At 50.4% G+C, this 25,685-nt stretch overlaps 1 protein-coding gene across 7 annotated transcripts in view; it reads right to left on the reverse strand.

Moving 5' to 3' along the window:
• CACNA1C (calcium voltage-gated channel subunit alpha1 C) overlaps positions 1-25,685 on the reverse strand; it is a 647,971-nt gene that overhangs the window by 61,216 nt on the left and 561,070 nt on the right. For 6 of the 7 annotated variants that reach the window (XM_030939233.1, XM_030939228.1, XM_030939229.1 and 3 more), the window contains exon 30: positions 3,668-3,751. In XM_030939233.1, coding sequence (XP_030795093.1) covers positions 3,668-3,751 — 84 coding nt within the window. Of the gene's footprint in view, positions 1-3,667; positions 3,752-4,348; positions 4,433-25,685 lie in introns of all 7 variants that reach the window. The other variant, XM_030939232.1, reaches the window with a different exon arrangement.

A 25,685-nucleotide genomic window follows, 5' to 3' on the forward strand; every position in this document is an offset into this window, starting at 1 on the left:
TGGTTCCTGAGAGGGAGGGGCCCCATAGCCCAGGAAAGAGAAAAGGTGAGGGGAGTTTAAATGTGGGGACGATTTGGAGGAAAGTTAGGGTGGAGAAGGCATCTGGGGAGGGGTTTAGGAGTTAAAGATGGCAGGTTACAGGTAAAACGCCCTCATGGATTACACTGAGGCTGACAATGTAGACTCTTTCCAAATAGACCATATCCCTGGGAATATATGTCTTGTGATGAGAGTATGACTCAAAATATCTGGGAAGGCCCGGAGCAGGGCCCAGGGATGCAGGATTTTCTGAAGGATCCCATGGGATTGGGAAGAAAATGCTGGGGATGTCCATAAGGGCTAATGTCCTAGAGGCAGAACCATCTAGTGGGAGGGAGCGACCTCTGAGGATAGGCAGTGGTGCTCAGTTAAGCTGCCGTCCCTCACACTGGCTGCTAGGTGGGCGCAGGGTCAAGCCGGACTGTGCTTTCAGAGCAGGCCCCTCCAGGCCTCAAAGTAATGGACCGTGGTATGTGTATGTGTGCTGGTTTTGATCCGGTTGTACCTACTGGCCAGCTCTGTGGGTCTAAGCATATCTGGGAAACGGGGCTCTCGACTGTGGGTTGTAGGTTATAATTAGACTAACCAAAAGGTCTTGGTTGGAGACTAGGCCCTCTGAGTGACACCAGCAGTAAATTTGGAAAGAATGTCATTTGCTTGGGTGCCACAGTTTCTCCCATTCCACAGTGCGTTACCAGTTTATATAGAGTTTTTAAATAGATGCTCTTATTTGAGCTTCAAAACACACTGCTGTAAATACCACATTCCTCTGACAGATGAAAAAACAGTCTTTGGGCATGTTGGTAACGCTTTGACAGGAAGCAGCAGCAAGACTCAACAATCTGCCAGTTTTCTGACTTCAAGTCCAGTTTTCTCCTCTCCCAAACCGCCTTCCTGCCTTGGGGAATGTTATGTTTGTTCTTTTGGTTCAGAAGCCATCAGTTGTGTGGGAGAGGGAGAAAGTGGCTCTGAAATAGGTGTCGGGTCTCAGGACACCTCCTCTTGCTGTCAGTCACATGCGTGGTTGCCACCCTGTCCCCCGACAATCCTTCAGTGGGACTTCAAAGCCACGAGTGCTTCGGCCTGGGGCATCTCAGTGTGGGAGGACACAGGGCAGTGGAACTCTCAGGGGGGCTGATTATTGCTTATTTACAAAGTGTAAAAAACCCTGTGGTTATTTAAGATATCAATTACAGAACGTAAGTTCTGAGTAAACTGTGGCCGGTGGCAGTACACCGGGAGGGACAGGTGAGGTTTCTGTTTACCAAAAGGCATTGTGGAGTACAGAAACCAGGAATTCTGGCCTAGCAGGAAGTGAGCTGGCCCCAGGAGGGCTAGGCTGACTCTGAGGCACTGGAAAGGTACTTAAGCTCTCCATCATCACCTGTAGCATCAGCAAATTGGGGATGAGAATTCCTACCTGTCAAAGTTAAAGGGCAGTTTAGAGTTAAGTCAGATAAATGCAAAGTGACTTGTAAATAGAAAACCACTATTCCAATGTCAGGAGCTGCTACATGGGTTCAGGCCCCTCCCCACCCCCAACAGAGCCCCTTTTCTGTATAAATTTTATAGAAAATGCTTTTTGTTGTTTTTTCTTTTTCTTTAAAGACGTGAATAGTTTGGGAGAAAATGGCAGACTGAGTGATAGGGGCCTTGCCGACTGTAGGAAGAACCCATAGAAACCCTGGCGCTGCCGTGGGCCTCTGCACAAGGGGGCAGCTCGCAGTCACCTTTCTGCATTTTCCTGCTGTGGGGCTCTCGGCTCCTCTACACAGATTTTTGTGTGGCTCTGCACTGCTGTCTGGAAAGGAAACCTCCTGAGGGCAGAGCCCACTGCTGTCCTGTCCTTCCTGTTTCTCTCCCTGCAGTGTCTGCCAGGGCTGAGCACTGCATGGCACAAGCTCTGGGCACAGAAGCTCTGGCCTTTATGTGCATGAGTGGGAACAGCAACTTGGGGCTCATCCAGCTGCAAAACTCGGGTCCATTCAGAAAGGGGAGGGGAGTCTCAGAGCATGAGTTGGAAGATTGATTTAAAAAATGATCTGAGGATTTACTGGGAGAAGTTAAGAGAGAGTGCACATACACACATACACTCACACACATACACACATGCATGCACGCACACACACATATACACACATGCACACACATACACACATGCTCACACACACTCAGACATGCACTCACATATACACACACACACACACGGGACAAAGACAGTTCTCAGAGACACAGGGAGACAGATGGGCCATGGTCTCTGGAGCTATAGTGTGAGCAGGGTTGGGGCACCAGGCTACGGCGGGGGACATATGACAAGTGTAATAACTGCTTTCCAAAGTCCACCTGCTGGAAGAGGAGCAGACAGGGGCTTCTAATCTGGAAGAATCTGGCAGGCAAAATAACATGGCAGTGTAACTGACTGGGAGCAAAAGTTGGAGTGGAGAGGGGAGTACGGGTGCATGGAGGAGCTGGGGGTGGTGGGCTGGGTAGTTCCAAACATCTTAGATCAAAACTCTAAAGCATCTGCTCTGTGCTGTTATTCAATGGTTCAGTGCATCAAAAGTCTATGCAAACATTACCAAGTCTCTTAATTAAAGAAAAATAATGACAAAAATTAAACAACACATGTTAAAGACTGACCGCAAGAAGGCTTGCCTATAGATAAAGAGAGATTTAAACATGCCAGGTAACAGAAAAGACATGTGCAGGAACTGATAGGAACTGTATAGAAGGAGGCACCTCTTGGGAGAAGGAGGTGGGAGGAGGCCTTACAGAGGCTGGGGTTCTGTCTGAGGCTAGGGAGCCAGAGGCAGGGGTGTGAGAGGTCAGGGGTCGAGGGCAGGGGTGGCAGGTGCATGTGGGAGTGAGGCGCTCACATGGGGTCTGCTTCCATAGCAACTAGGAGGAAAGGTCCACCCAGAGCAGCTCTCAGTAGGTCACCCACCAACTCTAGAGAAGAGTCCAAACATGACTGGTTCTCCTTTTCTCATTCCTCTTCCAAATGAGCCTGCATGGACCTGGATGCCTGCATGGGCTGCTGATGTTAAATGGAAACACAGCCCATTCAACCCAAGATGATGGGTGGTCCTTGGGCGAGGGTGGGCTATGGCTGACTATGTAGGCTGAGTCTTAGCCTTAACGCAGGGTATTCTACTTTGAGAGAGCTCCCTTCTAAGATGCTGTGGGGATGGAAAGGAGACAGTAGGGAAGGCAGTGGCTGGAGGAGAAGGTGGGGGTCAGAAGAGGTTTGGGTCCCTGCCCCAGCAGCTGCCCAGAGTGGCAAACATCCCCTCATGTTCTCACTCCGCGGCTCCCAGAGCTGCTTCCTCCAATACAGTGTGACTCATGCCAGGCTGATTGTACGGGAGAGAGAGAAGATGCAGCAATCAGAACTTAACAGAAAAGGGGAAGGCCTAATGCGTTCCAAAGTTAAAAAAAATTTTTTTTTTCAAAATAAAGCAACAAGAAAAAAAACCTTCAAACCAATTCAAACAAACAAATTAAAAAAAAAAAAAGAAATAAAAATAAGAAGGTGGGGAGAGAAAATAAAACGAAGGAGAAAACCGGGGAAAGACAAATGAGTGTTAGAGCAGGCACGGACAGTTAGGTACAGACGCCATGTACTTACGTTTACCTCGGTGATTGCTATATCAACAATGCTACCCACAACAATCAAGGCGTCAAATGTATTCCATGCATCACAGAAATAGTGCTGCATGGGGCAGAGAAGCCGAGAAGAGAGAGAGAGAGAGAAGAAAAAAAAAACCAACAACAAAGGAGAAAAACAAAACAAAAGGGAAGAGGAAAAATGAAAAAAAAAAAAAAAAAGGCATGGAAAAAGGGAGAGAAGAGGAAAAAAATGAGAAAAGAAAGAGGTTACGTGGGCATATTAAACACTCTCTTACCACTCTACAGTTCTGGCGGCTCAAACATGGATAACCTGGTTTTCGCAGGGTGCAGAGGCCTGACAAAAGCTGGGTTAGTTCAAAGGTGGCGTGGGGCTGTGGCCGCCCCGGGGAACCAGGCGGTGTGTCCCCTGCACCGCCACTCCCTCTGCTCAGCTCCACGCCCCAGCCTGGCACCGCCGGGCAGAGCTGAGGTAAATGGAAAAAAAGGAGGAGAAGCTCCCACTTTTTTTCCCCACAGGACGACGGCAGGTTCAATAAAAGGCATGACTGGAGGCGGGTAAAAACAGGAAATTAAAAAAAAATAAAAGAAGGTAAACAGAGAGAGTGAGAGAGAGAGAGAAATAGAGGAGGCAGAGAAGGAGGAATGAGGAGGTTCCTGGGGAGGGCAGAGTAATACTCACATTAGTCTCACTGAGAATGACGTCAATTATGCTGCCAATTACGATGAGGAAGTCAAAAACATTCCAGGGATCACTAAAGTAACCCTACATAAGGGAGGGCAGGCAGGATGGGGATTAAAAAGGAATATTAGACAGACAAGAACAGAGCAACACCACCATCAGAATCATTGTCCAGGCACCTCCGTGTTGCCTCTGGAGTTCCGGACGCCCTCACCATGGCCAGGAGCCCAGGAGCCCAGGAGCACCAGCAGGGAAGGAGCAGCAGGGAGGTGACACTAACCCTACTGCCCGCATTCCCTCCATCACATGGCCCCATCCTACAGATCCACCCACCCTACCCCTTCTCCACAGAGGCCCTGTCCACTTCCCTCCAGGGGCAGGAGTGGGTGTGGGGGTGGGGTGGTGCAAGTCACCAGGGGACAGGATGTGGCTACTATGCTCTCTCTTCAGTCCATGCTGAGCATCTCCTTCACCCTCAGTCCTCTTCTAGCAGAAGGACCCATCTGGACGGAGGGAACACAGGTGTGTGACCCCTCAGAGGGTAATGGGCTCAGTCCTATGGGTGAAGCTGGGGATGAAAAAGGCTTTGAAAACCACAGCCATCAGTGTGGGCCGCAGGGTGGCAGGTTATCTGGGCTCAGAAGTGACTCATATAAAGCTCAAAAATAAAAGAAGGACCAAATTGTTAAAATAAGATCCATAGTAAGTACAAGTCTTGCAGATCAAATCAGGGTCACCCTAGTTCCTGCACTGGGTGCCCCAGTGTTTCTAGGGACAGTTCCAACCCTGGCGAAGACTGTCCTAAGGGAAAGGAGACAGAGGCAAGGCGGGGCTCCTACTCTGGGAGTGGGTTATGTGGCTCTTGACAGGGCTTTCTGAGGCTTTCTAAGCACCTCCCCAGGTTCCTTCATGGTCATTTTGAGGTAGGGTCCTGCTGAATGCGAATGCCACTCAGAGGGCATGCAGTGATCAAAGCCTTTCCTGAGGATGGGTTTGCTAGGGACAGGCTGGTGGGTTGGGGGAGGCTGGCTGCCTAGAAGGGGATGAAGGCAGTGGTGCCCTAAAGGAGAGATTCTGGCACAGAAGGGGAAGACCCGTGTCCTGACTTTACCACTTGATTCTGTAGCTATGGATTTTATTTTTCACCATATTTGGAGAAGAGAAGGGATGAATGTTCTTAAAAGACTTTTTTTCATGTACTTGGACAACTGGTCAACTAAGGAATGGGCTGTCCCAGAGGCCCTATAGGACCCCTGGTGTCCTGGATGAGTGGACTCTTTAGCAGATGGATTTCTTGGGTGTGGGAGGTGTAGGAGCCTGCAGAGCAATGTCTGTGACTGAATGGGGGCATACACCCCCAGCTACAGGCAGTCATATTCCCCATGGGTAGCGGGGGAAGGACCAAGTACTATAGACATTTGTTTTCTTTAAGTAAAAACATTTATGCCTTCAGTTTAGATATGGTCTGCAAAGGGGACAAGACAGGGCTGGCCACATTTTTTCACTGGGACCAGGATTTTCCTGCCTCTGGGCTTCCAGGAGGTGGAATTCTAGAGGTCAGAGCGGGGTATGAAAGCATGAAGCATCCTCCGAGAGGTTCCCCGATCTCTCCCCAGCTCACTTGAAGGCTGCCAAATTTTCCTCTTTATTTTTTACTCACAAAGCCAAGAATCTGTGTTCTTCCCTTTCCTCTCAGCTCTATTCAGCTCTCTCAACTTCCCACTTCCCAGCCATGCCTTCTTTCCAGAGGGACCGAAAGACATGCTGTCCTGGGGCTGTTATTATTAGCGTGGGAGGTCAGGTCACAGGGAAAGGGGCCTTTCGGTTCCCAGGCATTTCTGCCAAAAGAAAACAGAAACGCCACCACAGAGACCCTGGACAGCCCGGATGGGGGAAGCAGAGATGAGCTGACCAGGGCGTGGGTGAGGTGAGGGTCAGCTTCAAATCAGGGCGTTCTTGTTGGCTTCCCAGGGTATTTTTCTGAATATAGTGGAGCCTCTGAGGCAGAGAGACCTCTTTCTCCCATGTAAGTCACGTGCTGTGAGCAGGAAATAACCAATTTGCTCTCAGGTTCTCAGATATCATTCACAGGGCAAAAGGAGGATAGTGATTTTGGGGAGAGGGAAATAAGGAGTGAAGACCCCAGATGAACTACCGCTATGCATAAGTCTTAAAATTAGATTTCGGAAAACACTGGGTGGCCCTCTCGATTGAATACCGTCTTTGTGGGTTGAGCTATTTCAGAAGGGAAGGGCAGGGAAGTCAAGGAAGAGAAGCGAGAGAAACAAGAACAAGAGCAGAATCCAGGAATTCTCTGCATCAGCCTAGAAAACGTGCAAGAAAACATTATTTGGGTGTGGGAGCAGGAGGAGAGAGAGAGGAAGGTGTGAGTGTCAGTGCTCAAGAAAGGAGGGTGGGTTGGAATCTTCATCCACCAGAGAGACCTGAAACAGAATGGGTAAGTTGGCCTTGGTCTGCAACACCTCTGAGACGGAGAAAGGAAAAGGAAGAAATGGACAGAACAGAGCAAAGGTTTGGTGTTGAAAACCAGAGAAACACACACAGTTAATCAACGGGCGCACAAGGGTGAAGGGCTGAGACCTAAAGGAACCGTCAACCGCCTGGCTGTGCACCCCTGGTCACCCTTTCTCCCGGATTTCTTCATATATGTGCAGACAGAAGGCACAGCCCCCTCCTTCCTGATCACAGCCCCCTCCACCCATGACTCCACTGAACTGGCATCGGCTGGGCTCTGTTGGAGTTAAGGCCTCGTGCCTCACACTTGCCCTCAGCAGGCTGTGCTACTGCAGGCTTTAGACTGACATCTCTGTTTGGTGGCACACTACCTGGGGGGCTGCAGAAACCAACCAGGTTCCCTGTCGCCGAGAGCTCCTGTGCACCCAGCCCTGAGGGATTTCCGGAGAGCTGGAATGCAGCGGGTGAGGGTACATGTCTGGGGGCAAACAGGGTCCCTTTAAGAGGCAGCTCTTCACCCTGACCCATCCTCCCACCATCCTGCCCTTAGTGCCCAGAGCCCCTCAGTCCTCCAGCTGGACCATGAAGACAATTTCAGGTCCAGCTTTCAGGCCTCCATCCTCATTGTCCCTTTGTCCCCTCCTCCCACTATTTCAACAGCCCCTTCCTCCCACCTGGACCACACCCTGCCCAGAAACAAGGCCCAGGTCCTCCCTGCTGGTCCCCAAGTCCCCAGGTGGTTGGGTCCTAGGAGGAATACTTTTCCCAACATTCGCTGGAGTGTAAGGGCCTGATGCTGTCTCATCTCTCTTCTCTCTGTTTTTGTCACCCCCTCGGTTGCTGGAAACCATTAGTAATAGGGGTTTTAAGGGTGTAATGGGGAAGGGAGGGTGGGAAAAAAATCATACACGTCTTACAAAATCAGTCTGACACAGAGCCTGGTTCTACCTGCTGCCCCTTATTTCTCTGGTGACTGTGTCCCAAATGGTTGAGAAGGAAGGGGTTGGAGAAAGGGTTTTCCTGGCTCTCCTTGAAGTGGCAAACCAAACCTCTTACTGTCCAGCTCCTCAGAGCCATGCAGGGCGGGCTGCCCGGAAGGGAAAGTGTTTTTGCAGCTGGAAGCCTTGCCCTCGCCATCCCCCAGTCCCACAGGTTGAGTGGATTTCTCCCTTCCAACTCCCCACTCTGGAGAAGTGTTCATAAGATGGGCCTCTCCTCTGGCCATCCGAGGGCAGATCCTGTGTGCACCCCAGGCTCCCAGTACCCAGGCCTGAGTGCCGCAGCACCTCCACTCACTGATAGGCGTGGGCTGAGAAAATGGACACTGAATTGATAGACATCAGAAAATCATTGCTGGGGAGAAACAACTGCTGCAAAAGCATCATGGGATGCACAGGAACTGCGGATTTTCTTCCATTTTGGTTATCCACGCCCTGATTTGGCTCCATTGTTGGAGATATGCCAAGTTGAAAGAGGCTGCATAGTGGTTAAGCATGATCTCTGGAGGCAGATCTGGGTTCAGACACTGCCTCTGCCACTGACTAGCTGGGTAGCCTTGAACAAATACCTTAACTTCCCTATGCCACTGTTTCCACACCTAGAACATGGGATAAAGCACAGAGCTGAGGTGAGGGTGAAAGGAGACCGTGTATCCAAAGCACTCAGAACTTGCCGTTTCTCCTGCTCCCACCCACAAGGCCTGTGTGTCCTGACGTTTCATTGCTTTCTTCTGGTCCCAGACACTGTGTCTTAACTGTGGGGCCATGGTCCAGTGGTACTTCCTGGCTGTAAAATGCCTACCTCCAGGGGTTCTCTGCTTTTTGGGGACAAGACACGCCCAATTCCCAGTGGGAAAAGGGATGGGATGACTACCTATGTGAGAAATCGTGGGTCTTTTGCCAACCGGAGGCGCACTTCCCAAGCCCTCTGTTTGCAATCGCTTAAAAACAAAAAGTAACCGGAGTCCAGAGTCCAGAGGCTTCTACCTCATTACAGCTTCAAGGGCAGTTTCAAGGATCTCATCATCACTGGTCGGCTGGAGACTGAGCTTTCTGGAAGGGAGGTAATCATAATCTGATTATTAACCATACTAGCACCAGCCCCATGTCTTGCATAGGGTTAATGTGAGGACCAATACCTAGGAAAGTATTTTGAAAAAAATCCTTTAATATCTATTCTTTATATTGACTCTATCTGGCCTCCTCGGGAATAGGTGTTCTGGATGTGTGAATGTTCCGGAGAGAGGATGCCTGGCCCTCTAATGACCAAAATCTTTGAATTTCTACCTTTTAAAAAAAGTATTCACTTTAAAGACAGGGTCTCTCTCTGTTGCCCCGGCTGGAGTGCAGTGGTATGAGCATAGCTCACTGTGGTCACAAACTCTTCAGCCTCCCAAGTACTATGCCCCTCTAATTGTTTAACTTTTTGGGGAGATGAGGTCTTGCTATGTTGCCCAGGCTGGTCTAGAACTCCTGGCCTCAAGTGATCCTCCTGTCTCCGCCCTCCAAAGTGTTAGGATTACAGCTGTGAGCCACCGTGCCTGGCCAGCCACTGTCATTATTTAGCAGTGTTGCTCTGCCTAGTGAGGTAGGAGTCACAGGTTCTATTTTGGGTGTGGGACTAAACACCAGGGAGACAAAGCCTAGGTATGTAAAAAGAGGAAGGAGGAAGCTGAAGGTTCTGGAATCTTGAGTTTTCCTTTAGTCTGTCTCTCAGGCCTTTTCTGCCCATCCTCCAGGTCACTAGTATTCAAACTCTCCTGAATGAAATCTGGCTGATACCGTTTGACATTGGTGACAGGGTGCAGGTTGTCATGGCTGCATTTTGTAAGACTGGAGTTCATGTAGACAATTAACTGCTAGGTTCTTAGGAACCACTCTTCCCACCGAGGAAGGCACAGGCCGCTTTTCTTTTATCGAGAGGGGCGGCGGCAGGGGCCCCGTTTTCTGTCGCTGTTACAGGAGAGCTGCGAGGGGACTGCTGCTGAAGGGGTGACGGGTGCATGCCTTTGCCTTTGAATTCGGGGTCCTTAGCTTCTTCTCTGCCCAGAGCAGAGGCTGCCCTGCCATCTCCTCAGAGGCAGCACCAGCTTTCGATCAGGCTGGCGACAAGAAGGCGTCCATGAGGAATTGCGCACACCTTTCACTCCTCACCTGGGGTGGTGCTGTCAGTCTTCGGCATTTGGAGGGCAGAGGTGCTGTCACTGCCGTGACTCGTTTCTTTCTCTTCTCTGTTCCTTCCTGCCTGCCTTCCTTATCTGCCCGAAGAAACACAGGGGAGGCAGCCAGCTCCTGAGTGCCCCGGCCCTGTGGGGAAGCTGACTCTGAACACCTGGTTTCCCCTCCTAGGACACGTGGGGCACGGAGCGCACTGGCTGGGGGGCTGCAGGGCTTCTGGGCTGGATTAGAAGTGGGGCTGCTGAGATTGAGACGGAGAGTGGAAAAGGACAAAGTGTCCTCTGAAGGGTCCCTGCAGACAGGGTTAGGAACATCAGTCAGCAAGCAGCTGGAGGCTGCCACGGTGGGGCGGGGCTGAGGGAGGGGCAACAGATGGCATCATCAGACCTAGGGAAGGGGGTCCTTGCAAGAGAGCAGAGGTCCTGCTTGAGTGAGCAAGCACTGGAGAGAGCGCAGGTGCGCCAGGCAGGGGGCTGGGCAGAGGTGGCTGTGAGGGAGGGAGCCGTGCCCAGTTCCTGGAAACACTGATCTTTTCTGGGTCCCAGAAATGAGAGCTGAATGAGTCGGGGAGAGGAGCTGGGTCCCACCGGCAGCTGGCGGTGGTGGCGGTGGCAGTGAAGTCTCAGTGCGTGTCTGTGTGTCTATGCAGAGTTGATCCCATTGAATATCATGAAAACAATGGTAACCGACACCAAGCAGAGATAATATAAATTGTATTACACCAGGATGCCATTTAGACATAACAGTAATCATGGAAATTAGTGGCGCCTAATGGAGAAGGCATAACTGGAGCACAGAGCTGCCAGCAGCCTGGGAGGAGGTGGGGTTTTCTGCCCTCCTCTGTCAGCTCCCATCCTGTGATGTGTTAATTCAGAAGCACCCCAAGACACACTCTGCACAGCTAGCTTGAGAACTACTTGGACTAAGGGCAGGAGTGGGCAGGGGGCTAGGTGCCTGCCTTGTGAGAGGACCCCAGGTGGGTGGAGGCGACGGGGGCTGCTCTCCTATTTGCAGGAGGAACACGCACTCCTGAAAATGCACACTTTTAACTGGACACTTTCTGCTCCCATTTTTCTTTGGAATTAAGGCTTTTCCTCCCCAGGACATTTTTGAAGGCCTTTGTCCATTTATTTACTCATTCATTTATTTATCTCATCAACACATAATAAGCACTTACTAGAGGCCTGTAACTAAGCAAGGCTTGGGCATACAAACATGAATCAGCCCTCCCGAAGCCTGCCATCTTCCCCGCTGGGAGCAGATGAAAATATGGGGTTATCAGTTAAGCTCCATTTGGGGGCCTCAGGAGGCTCTTTTTCTGCCTCAGTTTGCACCTGGGTAGATTGGGGGATCCCAATAGCTGCTTCGCACTACTCATGCTGGAATAAATGAGCCGTTTTCTGCAAAGGTGCCTTCAGGACTAGGGTGCTGAATCAACACCTCCTTGGAGAGGGGCAAGGCTGGGCAGACACATGGCCATGCACACCGGCAACTTTAAGCTCAAATGAACAGCACCAACCATGCACTCTGAGGAAAGGAAGGCAAGAACCAAGTAGCATCAGGTGTGGCTGGAACAAGGCGGAGCAATCTCTCCTTTGCTGCGGGAGGGCTGGGATCTGTGGCAGCCCCTCAAAACCTCCTGCCTGCCTAGAACCCCTTCCAGTCCAATCCAGAGGACCAAGGCCATGGAGAGAGCTTTCCTAACCCCGATCAGAGAGGTCCCTTCCTGCTCAGCACTCTCGGAAAGCTCCCACAGCCCATCCTATCACCCCTGTCCTGTGGCGTCTCTAACTTAGCGGGCGAGTGCTCCTCTGCCAGGGGATCTGGCCAGCAACCCGCATCCACACTCTTGAACAAGCTGTGAATAAAATGATAGACTGCCTTCACTTCCCACAGTGAGCCTCGTGTTGTGCAGGCAAGTTACCTAACCTCTCTGTGCCTCAGCTTCCCTACCTGCAGCATGGGAATAACCAGAGTACTTGCCCTGGTAGGGTTTTTATTTTATTTTATTTTTAGAGACAGGGTTTAACTCTGTCATCCAGGCTGGAGTGCAGTGTTGCAATAATATTTCATTGCAGCCTCCACCTCCTGGGCACAAGAGATCCTCTTGTCTCAGCCTCCCAAGGAGCTGGGACTACGGGTGTGTGCCACTATACCTGACTAATTAAAAAAATAGAATTTTTTTTTTTTTTTTTTTTTTTTTTTTTGTAGAGATGGGGTCTTGCCCAGGGTGGTCTGGAACTCCTGGGCTCAAATGGCTCTCCAGCCTCGGCCTCCCAAAGGGCTGGGACTACAGGTGTGAGCCACTGTGCCTGGCCCCTCATAGGGCTTTGTGAGAATGATACGAGTTCATACCTGCCCTGTCTGGCACCAAGAAAGTGCTGACTGGTTGCTGCAGTTGCTACTATTACTGTCGTTGTTGGAGTTCTTGCTGAGAGGCTACCTTCCCGCACGCCCACAGCCTCTGTGTCACAGAAGGTCCTTCCTGCCCCTAAGTCAGGCTGGTCCAGCGCAGGGCCAGAAGCACTGGCAGCACCTTGGGCTTCAGTGGGTTGGGTTACCGCCGACGCACCCGGTAGGTCTGGGAATCCCTCTTCTTCCTACCAGCCCGGCGTGTTCCAGTTTCTTTCCCCATGGCAGGGCCAGAGACGGAAACCACAGTGTACCTTCCCCACACACAGTGTGAATCGTTTTCTACATTAAATAATTAAATGTAGTAGCTAATACTACCCTTCCCACACGAAGGCTTTATGCAAGTCATATAATTATTTTTTGTCCTTCATAGTGACTTTTAAGCTCTCCAGCACCAGGCAGGAAAGAAACCTGTCACAATGTTGCAGCAATATGCAAATCCCTGGGTGCAGAGCCACAGCGGGGAAGGTCCTCCTGGCAAAGCTGGGGCCTGCCTGTTTAAGGAGCGCTGCATGGCACCAGGTGCCCCGTGGGCACTCTGCAAATAAATAATAATCAGGGGAATGCAGGAGCTGGGCCCACACAGCTTTGGCCTCTGAATTCTGTGCCGATGGCGAAGGCTGGGGTGAGAGTTGCTGCATTTCATCCCCAGCTGCTGCCCTTCTTTCCTGGTCCCTTTTCTACTCCTTTTAATGCATTTTTCTACCTTGGGGTTTCTGTGGACGGTGGCAGACACTGCAGTTTCTCAACAGATGGGATAAATAGGTTTCATCTAAAAGTCACTAAGAGGCTGAGTCAGCCAGCCTGAGGCTATGTGTGGGTTCTTAGCGAGGGGGTGACACTGGCCACCACGGGGCGCTGCGGAGCTCTGTAGGGACATGGAGTATACAGTGGGTGGGGAGACTATTCCTAAAGGAAGAGCATTGGGTCCAGAAAGGACTGAAGACCTAGCCCAAGACCATGTCTAGGTTTCCATAGGATTTTTGAAATAAAATTCTTGCTTGCTCTTCAAGTTTTTCAATGTGAATATTCCAGGTTAGTGAGGAAATGCAGTCATACAATCCAAGATAGGGTCATATTTCTAGTGGCACTGTTATCCTTGCTGAGCCTCGGCTACTGGCCAGCCACCGAAGACTCCCCCACTATCAGTGTCACTGAACATCACCCATGAAGGGGGCCCCTCGGATAAATATTCCCCAAACATGCCACAGGGCCCAAGGATGCTCCTTCGCTGGGCCGAACCCTCCTTCGGCATCCTCAGTGCCACCCACTAAGTGTCAGTTTTACCTCCCCGAATCATGGGGACGCCCCTACGAATTTCCAGAACCGTGTTCTGTAAAACACTAGGTCTGTGGGGGTGTTAATCGGCATTACAAACAACCGATGAAACAAAACAAACCCCCAAACAAGGGCCCCATCCTCCAATAAGCCTGGGAGGGTTGAATTTCAGAACTTTGGCCTGGGGTAGTCTCAGGGCCCTCTGCACTGAACTGTCTGAGCACACTTAAGCCAGAATTTCCCTGACCTGGGTGGCCATGCTGCTGAGTCCTGCTGAGCATGGCACGATGGCCGCTCCAAAGCCATCGTCTTTGCCTTCTATCTCTGCTTTCTTTTCCAGCGGACCACCCCAGAGAGTGACAAGCTCTTGGGGTGGGTGGAGAACTGAAGGGGGTGTCCTCGCTGGATGCTGGAGCTTGTGAGCCAGGGGCTGGAGTCACTTTTGCAAGGAGGGGCACCCCAGAGGAAGCTGCCTGTCTTGTCTTCGGTTGGCCTTCATTCAGCTGACACTGACAGAGATGACAGGCACACAGTGTTACTGTGCTAGCATTTGGAAGGCGGTCAGTGTGGATGCCACCAAGAGACAGTCCTGCTCAAAGATAACCAGTCCTGCTAGAGGGATGAGACATTTCCATCAAGAGCTCTGATTACATGCCAGAAAAGAGAAAAGGGTGCTCTGGGAGCTCAGAGGCGGTGGAGATTGCTTCTAGCCAGGTTGATCTCGGGAGGCAGCTTGAAGGATGCAGCACGGGAGCCTGGCCTGGAAGTCCAGCATAGGGTGTTTAGGAAAAGGTGAGGTGTGACCCAGAGCATGGGTGGCCCTGAACAGGAGACAAAGGCTGGAGGACAGGGCCGGCCAGAGCAGCTGCCTCTGCGGACAATGGGGAACCACAGAGAGGCTCGTGGGGGCACTCAGGACGAAGCAGAACCATGAGGAACAGCGAGGCTTCTGCAGAGACCCAGAGAGGCTACAGCAGGGGAGGCAGAGGAGGGGAGGGATGGGAGGGAGAATGCCAGGCAGGAACCAACAGTCTCGATGTTTGAATGTGACCAATCAGAGCCACTTTCCTTTCATCCCAAATCCTAAACCCTTGTCCCACTAGACTGCCACTGTTTTTTTCTTCGGTCAGCATCTTAGACTGTTCTTGAATACCTTCCCAAAGAGCAGGCCTGAACACAGAGCACTGAACGACCAAGCCCTGGGCTCCTGCAAAAGATTTCAAGCCTTTTCCCTGTACATTGAAAGACTGCATAGAGATGAACATGTCTTCCTCCAAAGTGACTCCAAGAGCAGGGCATTTCTTGCTGTGGTCAGGGTTCTCCCCACAAGGCTGAGAAGAGCCACTGGCCCTGAAGATCTGCCCTGAGGCCCCACAGAAGGCCCACCAGGAGATGGAAAACTGAGCCGGCCAGACTTCTGAGCCTCAGGCTGCCCTGACCACTGTAGGGACAGAACACAGGTGAGGTGGTGGGTGGTGGGCAGAGCGAGGAGAGAGGAAAGATTGTGAAGGGAAGAAGAGAGCTGTAAGAGAACGCTTGTCCCTAGCTTCAGCACTGGACCGGGGGCGGGGTACACTCCCCCATTATCTGAGATTTTTATAGCAAAGAACCTCTTAGCCAAAGAGAAGTGCAGAAGGTCTGTCTTGGAAACTCCTTTTATGGAATCGTGAGGCCTGTAAATTCAATTCTGCACAGCTGGGAAAAGGAGAAGGCCCTGGTTCTGTCGCAAACATGTCCAGCAAGGTCTGGGAAGGCCTGGCTTTTGAGCTCCTCCAGGGCAAGGATTTCCAGTATGGGAGAAGGAGGGGCACAGTCAGGGACATCTGTGATGCTCAGGAAGGAAAGACGTGGGTGAGGGCAAAGGTGCACACTGAAGACCCCAGATCAGATTATGCAATCCCCCCACTGAATGGCCCATCCCTGTGGTTTCCAAGGACAGTCAGAGGAAGTCCACACCCCTCACTTTGGTCCTGAAGGGCCTGTGCGCACTGGCCTCCGTCCAGCCCTTTTCACGTCACCCTCTGGACAGGAGGGCAGCATTCTGGCCTCCCTCTGCCTGTCCGCTGTTTCTAGGAGGCCTGGAGGACTGTTTCTTTCTTCTTGGCAGCTGGCTTAACTCATCCCTACTCTTATCCTGGGAAATGATATTTTCTTCTCCACCCCTCATTTCAGCTGGCTCTTGGCCTCCAGACCCCTTTCCTCCTCCTTCCTCTCCTCTCTCCAAGTTTCCTTCCAATTCTGCACGTTCTCCAACACTTCTCCCAGGACATGAAGGCTTCTGGACAGGATTCTTGGAGTTTCTATCTTCAGAGGGAATAGATGGCGCTGACTCCTAAAATACATCTCCAGCCCAGATCGCCTGTCTGAATTCCAGATTTTCACAGCCTACGTGACATTTTCTAACCTAATATATCCCCACATTCTCACTTTAAACTGGTTTCTTCCTGTTCTTCTCTATTTCAGCAAATGACACCACTCTTCCATCCACTCAGGGAAAGCCAGGAACCCTGGAGCCGTCTGATTCCTGTTCCTCATCCTCACATCCAATTCACCATCCAAGTGATGTCATGACTCTGCCCCCCTCGCTCCATCTCTTCCACGGCCACCTGCCTTCCCAGCATCGGGCTCCTTGCTGCTCCCCATCTCACCACACCAGTCATTTGTCAATGAGCCGCCAGCATGCTGGTTAAAAAATGGAAATCAGATTATATAATCCCCCTACTGAATGGCCCATCCCTGTGGTTTCCAAGGACAGTCACAGGAAGTGCACACCCCTTACTGTGGTCCTGAAGGGCCTGAGGCTCCAGCACAGTCCTTTTCACCGTCACTCTCAGTTTCCAGAACGAGCTGAGCTTGCCCCTGCCTCGGGGTCTTTGCTCTTCCTTCTGCCTGAAATGCTCTACTTCTGGCTCCTTTTCTGCCTCCAGGGCTCAGCAAAAATGCCGCCTTCCTGACCTCCTTATTTTAAACAGGTGACTCTTCACCCACACTCTTCCGTTTCCCCACCCCAGCCCTTACCCCATCTGAAACCTTTGTTTATTGTGTATTGGTGTGTCCTGCACTACTCTGTGAGCCCTGTAAAGATGGTACTAGGCTTCCATATCATCACTGAGGTGCTCAAGAACTACGTAGAGAAAGAAAAGATGGAAAAGGAAGTACGGATAAGGGGACGTCACAGAAGGGTGCGTTTTAATTCAGTATAAAGAAGGATTTCCAACAGAGCTACCTCTAGAAACAAGGAGACTCGTATGGCAGAAGGTAGGACGGTGTAGAGACTTCTGCACTCAGGGAAGCTCAATGGTCCCAATCTTTTCTGACACTAATATTCTGACTTTCTTTTCCTGGCTCATAATTCTCATTCATCCATTCGTGCATCAGACTTTCACTGAATGCCTCTCATGGCACAGAGATGAACATGAAACAGCTCCTGCCATTGATGAATCTGGCAATATTTGTGTCCCCAACGTGTAAGTCTTCCCATTGCACATATGTGTGCAAACACACGCATATGAGTGTGTAGCAGGCGTGTTTCACTTTCCTGAGCCCACCTGTCAGCGGACTGCCCCCTCTCCTGAAGGTGCTTGTCAACTCAGATTTGGAAACAAAATCCGAAGGTCCAAAGCAATCTAGGGAATTCAGGGGCCACAGACAGAATGGCTGAATGAGAGGGAAGGGCGGCAAGGGGCCTCGGAGAAGGCGGCAGGACGCAGGAGTGGAGTGAACACTTTCCATTCCAGAAGGTGGTCACTCGAGAATGGCTTTCTTTCTTTTTGTCTCGGATCTTCTTAGAAGGAAGACAGCTAACACTTATCGAGGGCCCACTGAGTGCATAGCAACAGCCTGGCCTGTCCACATTTTCTGTTTTAATGGGGTTGTTGTGGAAAGAGTGGCTTTTGAGTCACCTAAACCTGCAATAGAATCCCAGGATTTTTACCATGATTAAATGCATTCCTATTTGTTAAGGTGCTTAGAGCAGTGTAGGCTGCATACTAAGCAGGATGGTGTTTGTTGCAAGCTAACAGTAACAACAAAAAGCCAGCTCTGGACTCCTTACTTAGCCTTTCTCTGACCTCCAGTTTCTTCAGATGTAAAATGGGAGGCTATAATATTCATCTTATGGATTGAATGAGATGAGGAAAGTAAAATATCTAGCTTCATGTCTGGTTCTTCATTGACAATATATGCTGTTTGCTTCCCTCCAGTGCTTCTAAATGTTACTTGAGTAACACCTTCAGGTGTAGGCATTGATACCAAATGGGTCAATGCATTTATTGACTGCTTCTTTTTAAGTTGAAATATGAATGTCATATGAAATATGAATGAAATATGAATGTCAGCTGACAGGAGGTTTCCTAGTGAAATGAGAGGGTGAACTGGGGACGCTACAAGTCCCAAGAGTGGGCCAGAGTCGCTCCAGGCAAGTGTGGCCTTACCTACCTGCTTGTACTCATGATTCGTCCCTGGCACCAAGCATACCGCCTAGCACATGAGCTGCTCAACAAAATATTTTGGGGGTTGTTGGTGAACTTTAGCCTGCAGCAAAACACTAGCCAAGTCACACAAACAAAGAGTTCTTGAAATAAAGACTATGAAGAATGGCAAGGCCTAGGCACCGAGAAAGAGAGGGAATGGTGAAAAACTGAGCTGAAGGCTTGAAAAGCCGACTAATGGGTTGCATTAGCCACAGGAAAGGGGAGTGATAGTTTAGATGCTGGTAGCATGGTTGATGCTTGCACAACCCAACTTCAAGGAGGCATTAAGATGAGCCTTAAAGTTATTTTATGGTGTGAGGCGGACATCAGACTGAAGGGATAGAATATATTGGCTCAGGATGAAAGATGCCAGAATACCAATATTACAAAAGGGCCTATTTAAAATGGTCACGGGCGAGAGGGCACATCCAGGCTGAGGTGAAGTTCCTTGGTGCTGAGGTAGAGGACTGGGTGCAGACTCCCCAGGCATAGGGATCCGGCTGAGTTTCATTTGAATGGCACTTTCCCTGAAGCCTTCATTCCTCTGTAGAGATGACCTCACTCAGTCTCACCACAGTATGCTAAGGCAGTCTTCCTACTTTACGGAGAAACAGACATGGAAGGAACAAGTGCTTGCAGGAAGCTCTTCCTGTCCTGTCTGCTCAGCCCTGGCTTCTTCAAGGTGATGCTGAGATGGGATCTAGGCTTCCTGGGTCTCAATCTACCAGAATTTCCTCTCTGGGTGGGATCTGGGGGCAGTAGATGATGAAGCGAAGAAATGAAGCAAAATTTATTTTGTAAAAATTAAAACTTCACAAAAATCACTGCATCATGCAGAAGTGCACGGCCAATTTAAAACAGTTGGAAGAGGATGATTCCTGGAGAGTGGCACAGGTGGAGGTAGAGGTCAAGTTGGAGAGAAAGTACATTTCAGCCAGCAATGTCATTACTGCCAAAAACATGACTGAAAAACAAACCAAGATTCCCGGAAGATTCTCAGCTTTCAAAAAGAGGAAGGGGCCCCAGTGTGCATCCTTTCCTCCTGGCCATCCCACTTTTCTCTTCCTTCTCCTGGTCCTTGACTGAGCTTTTAAGAACAAGTTCTGAAATGTCTCTCAACAGTCCATGGAAGAGTATGTGGACATTGGCGTCTCTCCTGCCTCCGGGGGAAGGCTCAGCTCAGGCCTGATGGATTTAGGCCTGCAGGGTTCCCCTGGCTCCTCAGGTGGCCACATTGGTGCCTTTAGAAGAATTCTAGCCCTGGCATTCTTCCCACTGCCTCTGCCCTGGCTGCCCCAGGGCTCCGGTGGGGCAGTTTGGGGCCTTGTGGCCTTTGCCACACCACCTCTCCTTAGGCTGGTGAGCCGCTGCTCTGACACAGGCTCATGCACTCTCTTCTCCTGTGGCTGTTTCTGTCGCCACTGGCAACCTTCAGGAGCCTGTTTTTGGTGTGCCATCCACTTGCCTCCTCCCGGGGACAGAGAACACGTCTGATTACCATCCAGGCTGACACCCTGGCCTGGGCAGGAAAAAAGGCCTGGCTTACAGTTTGTAAGGTGGTTTCTCTTCCCTTGTTCAGACAAGCAGATCTGACCTTTGACTTGGGGGCCGAGTTGTCTGCTGAGGGTGCCCTCCCAACTTCTCCACCTGCCAGGGGAATGTCAGAATCTGGTCCCTTTCCTGGGATCGGCTCACTCCTGGAGCCAAAGACTCCAACACCTAAAACAGGAGGTCCACAACTAAGCAATCTGGACCCTCAGCCTCTGAAGTCCCCTTGCATCTGCACAGGGTATGGAAGCCCCTGGAGAACCCCAAGCTGGCTGGAGGAGGGACCACAGCATCTTCAGGTCATGTGACAAAAGCTATTTACCCAAAGAGGCCATGCTGAATCTAAAGGACAGAAGTTTCTAGACATGGACAGAGCTGACAGAGTAGATGAGAAACTGGGCTGTTTGTTCTCTGTGGAAGCAAGTGTTCTCCATGCATGCACCTCCCCGTTCCAACTTTCCCTCTGCCCATCCATATGCGAACCTAGAGCCCCAACCCAGCTCTCATCTGTACCTTTTGACACAAGCCCAGTGAAAACAAGGTAGCTGGTGACGACATTTCCATTTGAGCCACATCCTCCGGGTATCCCCAAAGATTTCTCCCCTCTGCAGGGCCTGTGCCCACCTATGTCAGGGCCAAGAATCATTCCCACGAGCAGAAACTAGTCCTAAGAACAGCAGAGCCTGCAGAGAAAAGACGGCTCTGGAAGCCACTGGATCCCTGGCCCCATATGGGCACACTAGATACGAGGAGGTCTGCCTCTGAGTGTGGAAAGTCCAAGGCCAGCCATAGCCTCTGTCAGCTCAGAGCCTTCACAACGCAGAGCAGGCTGGTTTTGGCACAGGAACTCCAGGGTACTAGGAGTTCCAGGGCACTAGGAGGACCATTCCAGAGCCTCCTGGCTCTCCCTATAGCTTAGGTGGTACCTGTGCCAGGGAGACTGGGGCAAGGCTGGCCCAGAGCTGTGCTATGAAGGGTGGCCCCAGTGAGAGCCAGCATTGGACCTCCAGGGTCCTGAGCAGCTCTGGTTCTGGCAGCATCTCATTCACCAGGCTACCGACTAGTCCTGACTCATCTCTCACCCTCGTTTAGGGAAATGCCCAGGGCCTCGTTGATGGATTCCTCAGGACAACAGGTGGGGGACCGGAGAAACCTCTCCTTTCTGCCTCTCTACTCTCTGAGAAGCAGCCACGGCCAAGGCTTCACTGCCTTCATTTCCTCTTTCCTGAAAGATAACAGGGGCTTCAAAGAAGCCCCCAAAGCAGACAAGACTGTGGCAACTGAACTACTGCCCCGTTCTTAGCTGATACTCTGAAAATGCCAGCCACGTCCTCTGTGTGTGGGGACAGGCAGGAGCCACAGCCCCAGACAACCTACATGGCTGTGGTAAGACCTGCCAGGCCCAGCAGAGACCAGCGGGCAGGGCAAGGGCGTCGGCAGGAAGGCTGGAGAGGAGCCGTGGTGAGGAGGCTGTCCCCGCTTTGGAAGCGGCATGGAGGCCATGAGGCGGCAAGTCTGGCCAGCAGCTGGACAAGGCTCTGTACCCCAGAGGGGATCAGCTAAGAACCCGGAGGGGCTCAGGGCTCTCAGATATCAGTGTCACTAGGGCAGTAAAATGCTAATGGGGAAATCTAGACAGAGTCCAATCGACTGTGGAAAAGAGTGTCTGGATGCCCCATGGCTCACCGGAACACACCCTACGGGGGCCCACCGCGGCAAGACTAACTGGGTGGGAAAGAGTCTGCAGGGAAAGGGCCTGGGTGCTCGCAGCTGCCACCGGCTGGGGAAAGCCAGGGATGGCCGGGGTAACTGACAGTGGGAGAAACTCACTCGGGCCAGGGCGAGAGACTGTCTAACGCAGTCAAGAGGGGCTCCATTATGTATGTGCCAACTTCTGGCAGAAAATCACCAGAAGAAAGGGTAGGGGGGATGAGAGAAACCATCTGGCTTCATGAAGTTGGAGCAACTGGGCTGAGGAGGCCCAGACAGAAAGAGGAAAGTGGAGACTGGGAACTTGTGGGAACAGGGCCAGGCCTCCTGAGGTTTCAGCTGCTTATTCAAGAAAGCAGGGGTTGTTTGATTTTTTCTTGTAAATTTGTTTGAGTTCTTTGTAGGTTCTGGATATTAGCCCTTTGTCAGATGAGTAGATTGCATCAAAAAGTGGGCAAAGGATATGAATAGACATTTCTCAAAAGAAGACATGCATACAGCCAACAGACACATGAAAAAATGCTCATCATCACTGGCCATCAGAAAAATGCAAATCAAAACCACAATGAGTTACCATCTCACACCAGTTAGAATGGCGATCATTAAAAAGTCAGGAAACAACAGATGCTGGAGAGGATGTGGAGAAACAGGAACACTTTTACACTGTTGGTGGGACTGTAAACTAGTTCAACCATTATGGAAAACAGTATGGCGATTCCTCAAAGATCTAGAACTAGAAGTACCAAATGACCCAGCCATCCCATTACTGGGCATACACCCAAAGGATTATAAATCATGCTGCTATAAAGACACATGCACACGTATGTTCACTGCGGCACTAATCACAATAGCAAAGACTTGGAATCAACCCAAATGTCCATCAGTGACAGACTGGATTAAGAAAATGTGGCACATATACACCATGGAATACTATGCAGCCATAAAAAAGGATGAGTTTGGGTCCTTTGTAGGGACATGGATGCAGCTGGAAACCATCATTCTCAGCAAACTATCACAAGAACAGAAAACCAAACACCGCATGTTCTCACTCATAGGTGGGAACTGAACAATGGGATCACTTGGACTCGGGAAGGGGAACATCACACACTGGGGCCTATTATGGGGAGGGGGGAGGGGGGAGGGATGGCATTGGGAGTTATACCTGATGTAAATGATGAGTGGATGGGTGCTGACGAGTTGACAGGTGCACTACACCAACATGGCACAAGTATACATATGTAACAAACCTGCACATTATGCACATGTACCCTAGAACTTAAACTATAATAAATAAATAAATAAATAAATAAATAAATAAATAAATAAATAAAAAAGAAAGCAGGGTGTCAGAAGGGCCAATGAGTGCTTTCACTCTGGGTCCATTCTCCCCTCTGGACCATTCTCAGGATGGGAGAAAACCGAAAAGGGAGATTGAGACTTTGATTCCAGAGAGCTGCCAGGGTCAAGGCCCCTCCAGGGTCAAGGCCCCTCCAGCATCCTCCTCTCGGGGAGGTGAGTACTGGCTACTCCCTGTGTGGGCTGGCTCCAGGTGAGGGGCAGAGGTGAGTCTCAGCTGCTTCACCCCTCCATGGTCTAGGTGGGAGCTTGTGGGGAGGGGACGAGTTAGGAGCCTTCCATGGGGTGAACCCCTGCCTTCCTGGGCATACCATGTTCCACTGAGGAGGAGAGGCTTGGAGCCCAGCCTCTCACTCACTGCCTCCTGCAGCTCCTCCTCCCCCAGTGCCCTTGCTGAGACATCCTCGACAGCAAACCTCAGGCAACTAAGTGACATCATCACTCCCACTAACAGCAGCTGACAGTGGAGTAGCTGAGACAGACACTGCTTCCCGTGCCAGGCTCCTGTGCATTGCCTCCTTGGTGACGTCGGAGCTGCTCAAAGGGGCTGAAGCCTCAGGACCACCCAGCCTCATCCTGTTGGCCATAAAGGATTTGCAGTGCGGCTACCTCTCCTGCCATTCTCACCTCCAGCAAAGTGCAATTGGGAGTTTTAACTGGAATGGTATTGAGCCTATGGATCAGTTTGAGGAGAAATGATACCTTAATAATATTGAGCTTTCCAATTCAGGAACGTGGCAGATGTCTTCAGTTATCAGCTTTTCTTGAATTCCTTTCAATTTTATCATTTTCTCTGTAGAGATCTTAGCCATTTCTATTAGACTTTTTCCCCAGGCATTGCATATTTTTCAGTTCAAATCAATAAGAGTATCTTTAAAATTTATTTTCCTGTCTTTGCTGACAAGCATCAGTTCATGATAGAACAATCCAGTTATTTAATTACCTTCAGAATATTCCAGCCAGCACTTTTCATGCTGCCCAACCTGGTCCTGCACCATTGTGTGGGGCGCAGGGGCCATCCGGTTATCTCCAGGTCATGGCCTCTTCCTTCTATGGAAGGAGGTCCTTCTGGATCACTGTTCACTATTCAAATCAATGCTGCCATGATCCATCTCACTCTCTTCAAACCATCCCCGCAGGTTCCTGAGGCTTTGTGGGGGACCGACTCAATCTAAACTGGTTTATGTTGATCCCTAGTTTCTTTGTGTGATTTTTTTGTGTGTGTGAACAGAGTATGAATTTAAGGAGTGGGATGGTTAGATTTTAGGCAGGGACTTACTTGAGTAAATTTACTTTCCATGGAGTAGTGAGGAGAACACACAGAAATGAAGAAATTGGGAACATCCATGACCATGAAAACAATGAAAGAATGAAGCAAGAATACAAGTTGACTGGCTGATGGAACAACCAACCAGCCAGTTACAGAGACGAAACATAAGCAGTGACAACTTCAGACTGTCTTTGACATCCTTGGTTCCTAGCCGTCCTTTCACAGCAAATGCTGATGCTCATCTGGGTCATACACAAACAGCATGCCAGTGAAATAAAAAGTGCAACACAGAGTCCTAGTTAATGGTGGGAAATGAAAGTTGTCATGGATTCAGGTCATGGTTAGAAGTCACTGGTTCTTGGGCCAGATCCAGCTGAATAGCTCTTCCAGAGCTTCAGGTTTTTCCAGTTTGGTTTTCTGCCCGAAAAATTTGGAGCTGCTTTTCCTGGAGTCTATTTGTGAATGAAGAACATAGCTCAGAAAGAATCCAGGGACCCAGCTGTGCTCCATGATGCTCCCAACTCAGTGGACACCTTTATCCCCCTCTGGCCAGAGCCCTTTTAGGGAAATTCATAGGGAAAGATCCATTTTCCTTTCTCTTTACACCACAGGAGTGTGAAACGCAAATGGCCCCAGGATGGCTCTCTTTCTTCTTGGGTAAAAGTCTCTGTTATCTTGCCCCATCTTCTCACAATAGAAAACCAGGGACAGAGGAAATTAGGAGGCACTTTCTGGTTTAGACCACCCGCAATAGTTACTTCCTAGGAAACTGGCTTATTCCTTGATTTGCAGGATTTAGGTGGAGTGTCTTTTAGACCGAAGCTCCCGCAGGTGTCAATTTCATGCACTTCCCAGGGAAGGCTGTCCCTACGTCTCCCGTGCTCAGGAGGCATGATTCAGATAGTCCACTGCAGGCTCTCCAGACTGCCTCAGACATCGTCAGAAACACATCTGAGTCAATTGTGGAATGACTCAAGGCTTTGAAATATTTAAACCATATGTCTCATGACACTGGATGAAAACGACGCCAGTTTTCCCACTGAGAGGATGTCACCCGACACTGAGGCTCGGCTCGGCAGTGACTGCACTCCTAGCCTCAGCTGGTCATGCTGCTGTGGGTGGTGAACTGTCAGAGCTCCTGGGCTGCAGGGCTTGGAACAGGGCCATGCAGCGGCAGAGACACCGTGCGCCCTAAGGAAGGTGTCAGGGCAACCCAGGGGTCCTCTCTAGGTCAGGACAAGATCTGTCCTCCTAAATGGGACTTATACAGGAAGGTGAAAAAGAGTATACTTGCTTCTCTGGAGAAGGCAGGAAACCACCGTTCTATTACCAAAGGATGTCCTTTAGGAGCCTTACTCTATGAAAATCAGCTGGGCTCCCCAGGCACTCTTTGAGCGAGAGAAGCACCTGCACTGTAGGAATACTGTCTTGTATTTTAAGTCCTTCCAAGCTTGTTTCCCTCCTCCTGAAAAATACCCGCACAGCACTTGACTTGGGAAAATGCTAATTAACCTCAGTGTGGTGGAAAATACAGTGAAGTCAGAGGTGCCAGATTCCAGTCTCCGTTCTGCCAGTTCTTAGTAGTGGAGCAATGAATACTGGGCACTTAATTGTTTGAGCCTCACTCCCCCTCCCTCTCT

This window comes from Rhinopithecus roxellana, chromosome 10 (assembly GCF_007565055.1).
Source record: "Rhinopithecus roxellana isolate Shanxi Qingling chromosome 10, ASM756505v1, whole genome shotgun sequence".
Classification (NCBI taxonomy): domain Eukaryota; kingdom Metazoa; phylum Chordata; class Mammalia; order Primates; family Cercopithecidae; genus Rhinopithecus; species Rhinopithecus roxellana.